The sequence below is a fragment of the Homarus americanus genome, unplaced genomic scaffold (genome assembly GCF_018991925.1).
Source record: "Homarus americanus isolate GMGI-L3 unplaced genomic scaffold, GMGI_Hamer_2.0 scaffold49548, whole genome shotgun sequence".
In the NCBI taxonomy this organism is placed as follows: domain Eukaryota; kingdom Metazoa; phylum Arthropoda; class Malacostraca; order Decapoda; family Nephropidae; genus Homarus; species Homarus americanus.
Window position 1 is genome coordinate 35 of NW_024753063.1, and position 12,987 is coordinate 13,021.

The 12,987-nt window shown below is 42.7% G+C and overlaps 1 protein-coding gene across 1 annotated transcript; it reads right to left on the bottom strand.

Moving 5' to 3' along the window:
* Positions 1-260: 260 nt before the first annotated feature.
* On the bottom strand, positions 261-1,330 carry LOC121855250 (protein male abnormal 3-like; the record flags this gene model as incomplete). Its single annotated transcript, XM_042350135.1, is given in 2 exon segments — positions 261-406; positions 884-1,330. Coding segments are annotated over 2 exon segments (593 nt in total), but the record flags the coding sequence as incomplete, so codon positions are not given.
* Positions 1,331-12,987: the final 11,657 nt, after the last annotated feature.

A 12,987-nucleotide genomic window follows, 5' to 3' on the forward strand; every position in this document is an offset into this window, starting at 1 on the left:
CTCCTGAGTAGGCTGGCTTACCTCCAGAATGGGCAACTTATCCCGAATGAACTGGCTTTCATCCCGAGTGGAATCTGACCTCCTAAATGGGAATCTGACCTCCTGAATGGGGATCTGACCTCCTGAATGGGGATCTGATCTCCTGAGTGGGGATCTGACCTCCTGAATGGGAATCTGACCTCCTGAATGGGAATCTGACCTCCTTAGTGGGAATCTTACCTCCTGAATGTGGATCTGACCTCCTGAGTGGGCTGGCTTACCTCCGAACTCGCTGCTGGAGTCTCATGATGTCTCTGCGCTTCTTGGTTAGGCCGCACAGGTCACAGTTGCAATTAGTGTAAGGACAGGCGTTCTTGTGCGCTCTCTTCTCCTTCATCACGCCGTGGTTCCTGCACATGTCGCACTTCTGGTGGTGAAAGAGAGTGTGTTCCTGAGTGAGTGAGTGGCAGATTGTGTGTGTGTGTGTGTGTGTGTGGGGCGGGGATTGTCTGTGAGTGACGGTGATTGTGTGTGTGTGTGTGTGTGTTGTAGACCAGTGTGAGGACAATTGTTAGCTTTTCTCCTCCTCTACCTCCTCCTCCTCCTCCTCCTCCCATCCATTCCTCCCCACTCTCTCATTTCCACCTCCCCACCCCCCCAACCACCTGCTCATCCCCAACCTTCCCGTACTTATCCACCCACCCCAGCACCTATCTTATCCACCCCAGCACCCACCCACCACCCCAGCACCTATCTTACCCACCCCAGCACTCCACCACCCACCCAACCCCACCCACCCACCAATTCAACCTAGCACCACCTTACCCACCCCAATCAGTACCTATCTTGCCCACCTAGTTAGTACCCAGTAGTACCAGACACCCAGTATATATGGAGTACCAACCTGTTGTTTACTGGAAGCAGCCATGTTTGCCCCACTAGAAGCATCGCCAGTAGCATTAGCAGCTCCAGTAACCATAACTTCGGCGTTCATACCTCCTCCTACACCTTCAACTGCACCTCCTACCATTCCTCCTCCGCCTCCTCCTCCTCCTCCTCCTTCAGCAGCGTCCTCCCTTCGTCTGGCATCCTTCAGGTGTCGCCACAGACGCTGCTGGTGCCGCATGATGAGTCGGCTGAGTCTTGTGAGCTTACACAATAAACAGTCACAATTCTCAAACTGGCATTTGTGGTTGGTCTTGCGGGAGTGACGGCCATGGTTAGTGCAGTACGTACAGTGTTGACGACGCTTGTTCTTCTCCCCGTCCAAACCCACGCCATATTCTGTCCACGGAGAGGGAAGAGAAGAGAGAGGGGGACAAGTTTTAGCCTCTGGAATGTATATTGGGTTTTAGAGAGAGGGGAGGGAGGGAGGGAGTGAGGGGGAGGGAGGGGGGAGGGAGAGGACCATTATAGCATACAGTAAACAAATTATTTTTCTTAGGATAGGTGTTCTGTTCTCGTGTTTACTTATGTACTTATTAGCTTTATGTCTTATGTTCACTCACTATAACTATTATATACTACTACTACTACTACTACTACAACTAATAATAATAATAACCTAAAACACATCTTCACTCTTCAGTCCCACATATATGACCTTTGACCTCAATTAAACTCTTACAAAATGTCACAATCACAATGTGAATGTTAGTCTTGCAAGTTTCAAATCAAGTGGACCAAACGCCATGAAATCAATCTCTCTCTCTCTCTCTAGGAAATAATAATAAGTATGACAAAAATAAAAAGTAAGGAAAAGTAATAGAAAGAAGAGTTATAATATAAAAATAACAATGATGATACGATGATGATATTAATAATAATAATAATAATAATAATAATAATAATAATAATAATAATAATATCACCCGTTAATCTTAGTAAGAAAGATAATACTAGTAATATTGATAATAATAATAATAATAATAATAATGATAATAATAATAATAACAATAATAATAATAATAATAATATGATGATGATGATGATGATGATGATGATGATGATAATAATAATGATACTACTACTACTATCGCAACTACTACCATTTTAAATATGGCCTCCATCCCCCCCCCCTATAGCTACACCTTCGCCTCCATTTTATTACCTTAAAATTAAATATAAAATATCCTAATACATAAGTAGCTGTCCTAGCTGTGTTGAGTTAGTTGAGCCGCAGATCTATGCGACATTCAGTGACTGTTGCCTCAAAGTCAATATCTGCAACTGTTGTCGGTTTGGGGCCGATGCTCTCATTCCCCTGAGGCAGAGCAAAGCCGACCTCGGAAGAGAGAAGGACAGTCGACATCTCATCCAGGCTGTAATATAACTTCTGGGTTGCTGCTTCTGTTCGGATAGCACCTCCGCGAGTCTGGCGTAGAAGCATCTTGCACTTGGTCCCATCCCACCAAAGACTGTGAACACTAGAGGAGTGAAGCTGCCTTGATCAACGTTCAGAATTCTCTCCCCGTATGTCCTTATCTTGTCGTTCTCGTTCCTCCTGTGTGCAGCATCGAGAGCTAAGTTATGGCGACATGCGGCCACGGGATAAAAAATCCTGATGTCGAAGAAGGCTCGCTGTCCCAGCGTCCAGAATCCTCAAGCACTGATGTCAACACGGGCTTCGTTGGATGTGTTTGAAGTCCTATGTTGGAAATTCTCACCGTCCAATGGAAGGAGGGTCGGTTCTACCCTGACATCCCGGCAGATTTCCTTCAACGTATTTGCTGTGAGATCCCTTACTTCGTCATGCCTCATGCATATGAAGCCCCCTTTCTTGCACACCATGGCGTGATCGAAGTCATATGAAGAGCCACACATGCATTGGGAGGGCAAACCTTCTACTGGCCTCGTACCTTAGAGCATTGGCATCTGGAAATTCTTGTTTATTGAGACTGAAACCATTTGCCCTTATCGGTAACGTAGTTAACCAGTTCGCGGCGCCCACCTCCTGCGCTATAGCTATTTTTTTCTTCAAATTCTCTAGTACCTGCAGCAACAGTTGCTGCAACTCATCACTTTGACGGTGCTGTCGTTCTGTCGTAATGGACCTTCGAATCTTGTTTACTTCACTGGTATCCACCTCCCCTGTTGCGTTCTGAGCTATTATGTGGTCCGTGAGCTGCCATGAGCTTAACTGAGTTTTGATGTTCGGTGGCAGCAATCTCCTGTGGATTTGTCAATCCCATTCCTCCCAGTCTCGGTGGTAGTGCAAAGAGTGATTTTTCTGCTGGGGTTAAATGAGGGTGTTTCACTAACTTTGGAATGAAATTGACGCTGATAGCTTCTTCCAGAGGGTGAAGGAGTGGTCCGATATCAGGGACAGTGCGCATCAGGTAGTTCCAGCGATGCTCGAATCCATGGGTGAATGCCGCAAAAGCTGCATGTAGCTCAGTGTTAGCAATCTCAGACAGAGCTTGGATTTCCCTAACCCACTCATTCACCTTTCCTGTTACGTACTCGGTCTTGAAGTCCGTCTTGCCGATTACTGCGCCTAGGTGTCTTTGGCCATCCTTTGTTATTTTGACCTCACTTGCACCGTACACCTCCATTGCCCGTTCATAATGTTCTGGCTTCACAATGAGGAAGGACTTGCTGGCGTTTGGGTGGTACCCTATTTTTGAGCCTCGTGATGTTACCAGGTTCCACCACTTTTTGATGTCCTCCACTTTTCCTGCTCCTGTAAGGTCATCAGCGTATGCCACTTGCTTGATCTCAGTTGTTTCAAAATTTATTGTGTTTTGGAACACGGATAGGCCTATTGCATACGTTGCCATTGCAACAGGGTCCCCCTGCGTTGTTCCCTCGGTTGACTGTATGATGGTATCACCTCTTAGAGCCTTGTTGTTTACTATATAAAGGTCTGATGGATTCCTATATAAAGGTCTGGTGGATTCCTATAGGAGTTTTCAACATACATTGCAAAGCTTGGACTCTTGATCTTGATGTTGTGCAGTGCAGCCTTACGGTTAAGTATGTTAAATGCGTTTGAAGCGTCCACCAGGAGAACAGCCTCACAATCGCGCTGCTAAAATATCGTTCTCATGGCGTGAATGGCAGCTTCCCCTCCAGCCTGGTGGCCAGCACAAACTTGCAGGTTCCCTGCTGCTGCCCTGACATCATCCTTTACCACCTCCATTATGCATTTTCCGATTATCCGCTTCAGCACTTCCCCCACCCCTATAGGCCTACATCCTGGATTTTATCCAGGGGAATGAGGCGGCAGGCCGTCAGAGCATGGAGGTGTTGGCAGTACGAGGATGCCAGCTTTCTTGCAAGGACGGCAATGGCAGTGCAGAGATCACTTGCTACGGGACCAGACTTGTTAGTGCTGAGGATGACTCTCCAACCGTTTGCATCCAGACCTGAAGGGCCGGCACCTCCCTGAGTCTTCAGTGCCCTTTTCCACACCATCCCTCCTGTTATTTTCTTGAACAGGACAGCATTTGGTGGGATATAGTCACCCTGGAACCTGATGCCTTCGTCTTTACTTGCAGGGGGATGTTTTTCTTTTAGTTGTTTTAATGTCTCTCTGTTTATTGGCAGAACCTCACCGGAGAATTCCTCTGTGAGAGATCTTACCGCCAAAGACACTTTTCCCACACGCATTTTGTTTCTAAACTTTCTTGCAACGTCATCAGTGTTTTGCTTTCCGTCTTCCATAAATTTTAGTCTCTCCTGCAGTGTTCTTGCTTCACATAGGAGATCATCAAGGGCCCATTCTGCCACATTGTCAATCTTCTCTTCATTACTGCCGCATTTTCTTTGTGTGTGTCCTCTGATAGAATAGATGTGATATTATTGCCAGTATTTGAAGAGCGTAGAGCACTTGGCCCCATAAGGGCGAGAGTCTCGATGCCACCCCTGCCAAAGTAGGCCTATCGACACTGGCACTGGCACCTGGCACCTGTAGTAGCCGTCCACCTAAATATTCACAAACTTGCTTGGTGATCGCCGGTGAACACACGGAATATTTGCGATTAATACCTTAAGGGATGAGAAGAACCTTCGGTGACAATGCTTAGGGTGACATCCGATACTCACCGACACACTGTGAAATTCCCGCTCCTACACTCCGAATATGTCCCCTCCAAATAACACTTTAGATCAGATAGGATACTCCACCACACCCACGCCGCGCTGGCCCACTACTACTACTACTAACAATAATAAATATTTTTCATCCTAAATATTCATATCCTTTTACCTTTAATTTGCAACTTTTTTCCACAATTAAGAATTTTCCAGATACTTTCGCTCTCGTTAATAATTTCCCAATACATATGACTGTACCGTGTGTATATTACCAGCAGGGAGGGAAGGACAAGGTGACTACTAGATAAATATTATGTTCTACTAAGCAAGACGTATTTTTTTTGTAGGCTCAATCTCTCAAAGCAACTAAATGAGTGAGATAGAGAGTTGAGGGAGAGTAACCCCCAAAAAATAGAGATAAAAATAGTTAAGGGAGAGGAAGTGAGATCAAGTTGAGAGTAAAAAAAGATAATTGAGAGAGAGATACAAATAAATAGTTGAGGGAGAGAAGAAATAAAATTATTGAGAGAGTGAGATAGAGAGTTCAAGAAGAGTAGAAAAAACTAATTGAGAGAAAAGAGATATAGAGATAAATATATGAGGGAGAGAATAAAAAAGTAATTGAGAAAGACAGAAGGAAATAATTGTAAAAAAAAAGATTGAGAGAGAGAGAGAGAGAGAGAGAGAGAGAGAGAATAAGAGAGAAAAATAAGAGATAGTTGAGAGAGACAGAGATCTTTTCACTAGACTAGGACAGGTGACGCTGGAAGATATTTTTAATAAAAATATTCGCCGACATTTCATTGTCATAAATACAAAAGATTATCGTTTAATGTTTATTTTTTATTATTATATTATTCTCTCGTAAATACCAAAGGCGGCTGCTTCTTGTGTGTGTGTGTGTGTGTGTAAACTTATCTACCCGGACCAGTAAGTGTTCATTCCACCTGTAAGTCTTTTTAATAAATATATAAGGAAGAAAATCCAATTAACTTTTTTGTAAATGTTTATCTGCGGAATAAAATGTTATTGTGATTTGAAGATAAAGATTACGTCAACTGGCGGACGTTTACACATACTGTATACCAAATATCGTTGTTTTATACACCAGCTTATTTAACCTGAAGATTAACCATCCTAACTTTAACCTAGCCTAACTTAACCTGAATATTAACCACCCTAACTTTAACCTAGCCTAACCTAACCTAACTCAGCCTAATTAACCTAACCTAACCTGAAGATTAACCACCCTAACTTTAACCTAGCCTAACCTAACTCACCCTAATTAACCTAACCTAACCTGAAGATTAACCATCCTAACTTTAACCTAGCCTAACTTAACCTGAATATTAACCACCCTAACTTTAACCTAGCCTAACCTAACCTAACTCAGCCTAATTAACCTAACCTAACCTGAAGATTAACCACCCTAACTTTAACCTAACCTACCCTGACCTGAATTTAATCTAACTCGACCTAATTTAACAACCTAACTCAACCTAATTTAACCTAATCTAACCTAACTTGAAGATTAAGTACTCCAGGTTAATTCATAGGAAGATTAACTACCCTAACGTTAATGTAACTTAACCTAACCTAACTTGACCTAACCTAAACTAGCCCCCAGGTAGCATTAGGGTGATTAAACTTTAGGTGAAATAAACTGGGATGTCAAATCTTCAGGTGATTTTATTTCACTTATTTAAATACCTTTGTTGGTGAAGCTCAGGAACACATACAAACCTGTACGACGTTTTTTACTGAAATAATACAGTATTATCTTTTCATATTTTCTTTTTTTTAGAAACTGTAACGTCATATGTAAAAAGTGATGGTAGTTAGACAGTGTTGAAAGACCTTACTTGGTGATGCAAGTTAATGTTTATAATTTTCTTTTTTAAAATATGTTGTGTGTAGCGGTGAGATTTGACTCATTAAAAGTGTTGTCAGCAGTCACCACCACGCAAGGACGGTAAACACACACACACACACACACACACATAAAATATACAGACATTTATACAACATTGTTTAATGTTTTTATTTTTTGAAGTTGATTAATGTAAATTGAATAAGACTTTTAAACTTGAGTAAAAAAATAAAAAAACATTAAATAGCAATCAGTTTTTCTCAAAGGTCAATGTAGATACAATAGACAAGTAATCTTAAACTTTTCATCGACACATAAGAGTAACTAGAACACGTAACCTGGACTGTACTCAACCCATTCACAGGTAAGGGATCGAATCAGGGAACTTTAGGATCGGAAGTGAATGTTGTATCCACTCATCCCATTGGTTTGTTAAAGTTTTTAACATTGATGTAATTGGTTTACAAGAACCTTACACGTCCAGCACCCAGAAGAAAGCTGCACCCAGGATAGCTGGGTTTACAGCGTATAATAGTGGAGCAGGATGTGGCCTGCTCACTTATGTAAAGAATGGTCTGGTCTGGTCTGTAAATGGATTAAAACTCACAATGATGAAAGTATTCACTATCAACAATTTACAGTAAAGACAGCAAACAGTCAATTTTCGCTGTATAACATCTATGTTCGGTGCAATGAGCTGCGAGCGGACGTTTTACCAAAGCCATCAGGTAACAATGCTATGCTGTGTATGGGTGACTTTAACTCTCGTCACACTGTCCTCGGTGATGTCCAGTGTAACTCTAATGGGAGGGTGTTCGTGAATTACATCAATAATCATAATATCACTGTATACGACACAGACAAAGTGACACATCTGATGGGGGCAGACTTGATTATGTGATTGGGTATAACCTAGTAGACAGTAATGTCAAGGCTAGGGTCATCTCAGACCACCTAGTCAGTGATCATTATGCAATACTTACTGAGTACACTGTTGCTGATGTCAAGTGTGAACCCCATCCTAAGCTCAGAATTAACATCCCAGATAATCTTAAACTGCACTTCAAGGCCTACATCCACAGGTGGTGTGCTGGATATACACCTGGGTCAGTGGATGAATTTTTCTGTGATCTTGTAAATGTCATTACCACATATTATACCACCTGGGTTAAGTCAAGGAGGAAGGGGGGCAGCACTAAACCACCTCTGTGGACACATGACCCCATCCTCACCAAAGAAGGAGAGAATGTAAAACAACTTGCCAACATTTATAAGCAAAATAAAACTAGTGATAACCTCTTGGCATTCCTCAAAGCTAACAGAGAATTTCGTGAACTCAAAGGTCAGGTGAGAAACACCTATTGGGAACAATTCTTACAGGGGATTAATAGAACAACCACTCTAGCAGAAGTGTGGAACAAAATTAGAGCCATTACCAAGTCACCCACCCCAGTCCAGCTTCATCACAGCCCTGCAGAATATGTTGACATGCTATTAGACCAATGGTCTAGTGTGTCACAAATCACTTCCCTGCCTCCTGACATACAGCAATATCTTAACACCACACACATTAATAGGGGTTTCAATATTGAAATAGCCTGTTCCTCACCAGACCTTACCGACCAGTTTCCTATAACGCACCACGAACTAACAACAGCACTAATGAAAGGCGAGTCATCCTCCCCTGGTAAGGATGGCATAACCTATAACACCCTGAGATTGTTGAATGAGATCCCTAACCATCCACTGCTTGACCTGTATCAAATGAGCCTCACACAGGTTATCCTGCCTAAGACATGGGACTCATGGAAACATAGTTCCAATTCCTAAAGCTAATTCTCCAAACTTCAGGCCAATTTCACTCACATCCTGTATGTGTAAAGTCCTTGAAAGAGTTGTTCTAAACCGTCTCATATTTCAAGTCAAAGACAAACTCGCCCCTAATCTGTATGGGTTCATGCCCGGGCTTAGCACACAGACATGCTTTGCAGAATATCTTGTTCACTCAAAAGATAAGACACAAACAGCCTTCATAGACCTTAAATCAGCCTTTGATGTAGCTAATAGAGACATTATACTTGAGCATCTAGCTAATTTGGGCATCCAAGGTAACCTCCTGGCATGGATAAAGGGTTATCTGTCCAACAGGTATGCCAGTGTTCTGTTTCGGGGAGTTAAAAGTACCAGAATGAGATCATTTGAGCTTGGCACGCCTCAGGGAGGAGTGTTAAGTCCTATGCTCTATGTTAGATAATAACGATCTACTAATTGCCCAATAATAACTACATGACATTGTGAGCGTACTGTATGGCCAGTTGTCAATTTCAGTATGGGCAGCACAAACGTATGTACATGTGGTATGAGGTATCTCCACTATGATGATATCTGCATTATGACTCAAACCAAACTCAGGCTCCAAGCCTTGTTGATGTATTTGTTCGGAGAACTGTTGAAGTCCTAATTCTGCCATGAGGAGGGTCCTCAATCTCGTCCTGCTCACCTCTGCCTCTTGACTATAACATTAACAGCATGCCCTTGGAACTATGTAGCTCAAAATATCTGAATTTGTGTCTGACAAACTTTGTCATCAACCTTCGTGACAAACTAATGCAAACGCATTAAACCTCAGAACCCTTGTTGGCGGCTATGGATTTAACATCACCTATGCTTCTGTACTTTCTATCTTCAATTCAGTTCTGTTCTGTAGCGATCATCATGCTCTCCATTCTGACTATTCCGCTCAAACAGCCTTGAGTAAAACAACATATAGGAGATGCCCAAAATCACCAGAAATTGTAAACATGAGAAAGAGCTCAGACTGCCCTCCCATCTGAGAGAGGTGCCTGACTTAATATTATGTTTATGTCAAAAGTTTGAAGAACAATGGTTCTCAAGCTACAACTCAAACTGGTTGATGTTCTTCTGGTATCCCGATTATCCTGCCATCCTTCTACAAAAGACTCCTTTTGGGGCGTGGCTTCATAAAAGTGTTGAAGATCCCTGAAGCTGAATGTCCAATCATCTGAGACGAACCTATTAATGCCATTCCTTGGCTGGACATATCAGTTCCTATTAATTACACTCCTGTTGGTAAACACAAAACACTGATGTGGTGGTGAGATGTGTCACACCAGAAACTATTATCAGACACATAGAGAGTATTAAATCAAGTGAATGTTATGCTTTTTACTGATGGTTCTGGCAAAACAAACACAGGTAGAAATAGGCTGTGCAATTGTAATATATAAAATAAAGGGATGATAGGCAAACAACAAACAAAGGCTGAACAACTGGGCCAATACAACACAAACTGAACTAACTGAATCTACGAAGCCACAAACTACCCAAGTAAAATGGAGGTGGTGATTCCAGACTCTCAAAGTGCTTTGAAATCAATGAAGTTCAGCCGTAGGCTCTATGTCTAAAGTTACATGGATGTTAAAAAGGGAATGTGATGCCAATGAGAACAACTCTCATTTTGTGTGGATTCTGTCCTATGTTGGAATCGTGTATCATGACTGTGCTGATAGGCTGGCCAATGAGGCATATAAGAAAGGAAAAGATGCGATCGTGACCTTGGTCTGTCCAATGCTGTAATTAAAAACATTCAAGTCAGAATCATGAACTCTGATCTAGAAGAAGGAGAAAATGCAGAGAGACCTGAAGTTGTAGCATTAGTAAATACCAAACAAGAGGTACCGTATGTGCAGCATAAGGACAGAACAGACAATGTACGTAGTCGGGCCAGAATTTAGAAGTTTAGGATACAGACATGACCAAAGATAATGCCAAATCACAATGGAACACCAGCATGTAAACTTTGTGATAAACCTTTAATCATATGACTTCAACACTATTATTGAATGTGACACTGTCAAAGACTTCAGGTCACCTGACTTATTGTACCTTGAACTGCAATTCTTCATTGAATCAGGTGTGCTTGAGGACATTCTTGCTGTCATCCCAAATTTGCTAGCCCACACTGATTAGTCTTCAATTAGAATATGACTCAATGTATGTGATCCACTGACCTATATATGCTGCTGGAATGGAGTATTTCCTTCTTTGTGTACGAACTCTCTGTTCTGGTGTGGTGAAGGTGGCATTACCCTATGAATCTGATCTATATATAGTGTCAATGAATATGATGCATTCTTGTGTACGAACCCTGTCCTGTATGGCAGTGAAAAGTGACATTACCCACATGAATCTGGACTTATCGTGTGTATGTATATGTGTGTGTGTGTATGCATATTTGCATGCATGTGTATATGTGTATGCATAAGTATATATGTAGTGTGTGTGTGTGTGTGTTTACATATATGTATATATATATCAATGGATAAAGTTCAACTCTTGGTGTAGTACGAACTCTGTCCTGCATGGCAGTGAACAGTGACATTACCTATATGAATCTGACCTACATACATTTATAGTTGTTAATAAATATGATGTATTTCTTTGTGTGTGAACCTCCTGCGTGACAGTGAGAAGTAATACCACCCTCAGTGTCAAGACCTGACTGAATTACTCAGAATAGGCAAATACTACAAGCTCTGCCAATAATTTGTTAAACAATAAACTCAGGAATGAGGTAGAATAAGAAACTCACAATGCGCTTTCTGTATATATTGCTGTACAGCGCAGTGCTTAGGTGACTAGGTGAGAGAAACATCAGAGGTCCTGTGAGGAGGGTTTCTGAGGAAGCTGGTGTTGAGGAGCTGTGAGGGAGATGTTGCTGGTCGATGGCCGAGTGTGGAATGGTCTCCTGATAATGATGATGATGATGATAATGAAGTAAAGTAGTGATGACTTTTGCACTGGGCAAGGAGAGAGGTAAGCGAGACCTGGGAAGAAAAGTGGGGAAGATGAATGGGTGGGCTGTTCTTTGAAACTAATGAGATCATGGGGTCACAAGGTGGAACGATTGGCTCCATGGTGACATCAAGATCACCATCCTCGAGAAGGGTATGCCCGTACAGCTCATGGAGATCCAGACATCAACGGTATTCCATTTAAAATGATTGCCTACAAGTGGGACAACTTCTGGGGCTGGGTAATCCACTTGAAATTACATCATGGATCTGCAGGCTAGTGGGCTCCTCAAGGCAACTCAAGTTGTGAGAAGCTGTCACATTCCCTGCCTCATCGGTTTGTATTACTTACCCAAGGAGGCTCAACTGTGGGGTATGTGCCAGTCAGGCCCTGCCAGGCCAAACACTGTTGCAGTACTTTCTGGACACCTGTCTAACATGGCATGGGTGCAGAGACTTACCTGCTCCTGTGTGGCAGCCCGGCCACACTACGGTCTGCTAACATTAAAAAAATGCCTTTGCCTGTGGGCGGCCCACATTCAACCTGATGGGACCTGCCAAATGGAAGGAGATGCAGGATGTAAGGCTCGACGACAAACTGAGTTGCAAAGAGGCCCTCACTGTCGCTCCAAGACAGAAAAAAACAGCAGAAAAGAAAACCAAGAAAGAAACTCGAGAAAGGACACCACACAAATCAAAAAGAACACCACGAGGGCCGTGGGCTGAAGTACGTGGTCGCCTCACGTCTCGATTCTCCATACCTGAGGCATAAAGACCGCGAGGAAGCGAACATAGAATAATTTGAATGAGTGGACGCTCAAGAGCAAGAAGAGGAGAGTTAGAAAGAAAATCTACATCAAGCTAGAAGAATGCCGGGACAGAAGACCAGAAGGCTTTCCTCCACACGAACAACACAAACTCTAGACCAAGCACAGAATCCGTGGCCCAGCTTAACCGCACCTGGCGCGAACTGGCTTAATCTGTCTGTCCTGCGCCTCCTGGCGTGTCCAGAGCAGTTGCCGCTGCCTCCAACTTATACTCCCTCAGCATAGCGGTGTTTAGCCACTGCACCTATTCTCTCCTCCTAAATTCCTTCAATCCTCCTTTATTCTTCCCTGGACCTCGCTTCCCCTGTCACTAGCATTTTGTGTTCATGTTCATGGAGCTTCTAAGCTTGAACTGAAGCAGTCACTCTCTAACCCTCTCTTAAGAACATAAGAACATAAGAATGGGCTTTGCAGCGGGCCTATTGGCCCTTTCTTTGATCCCGTTTACACCTAACCCCTA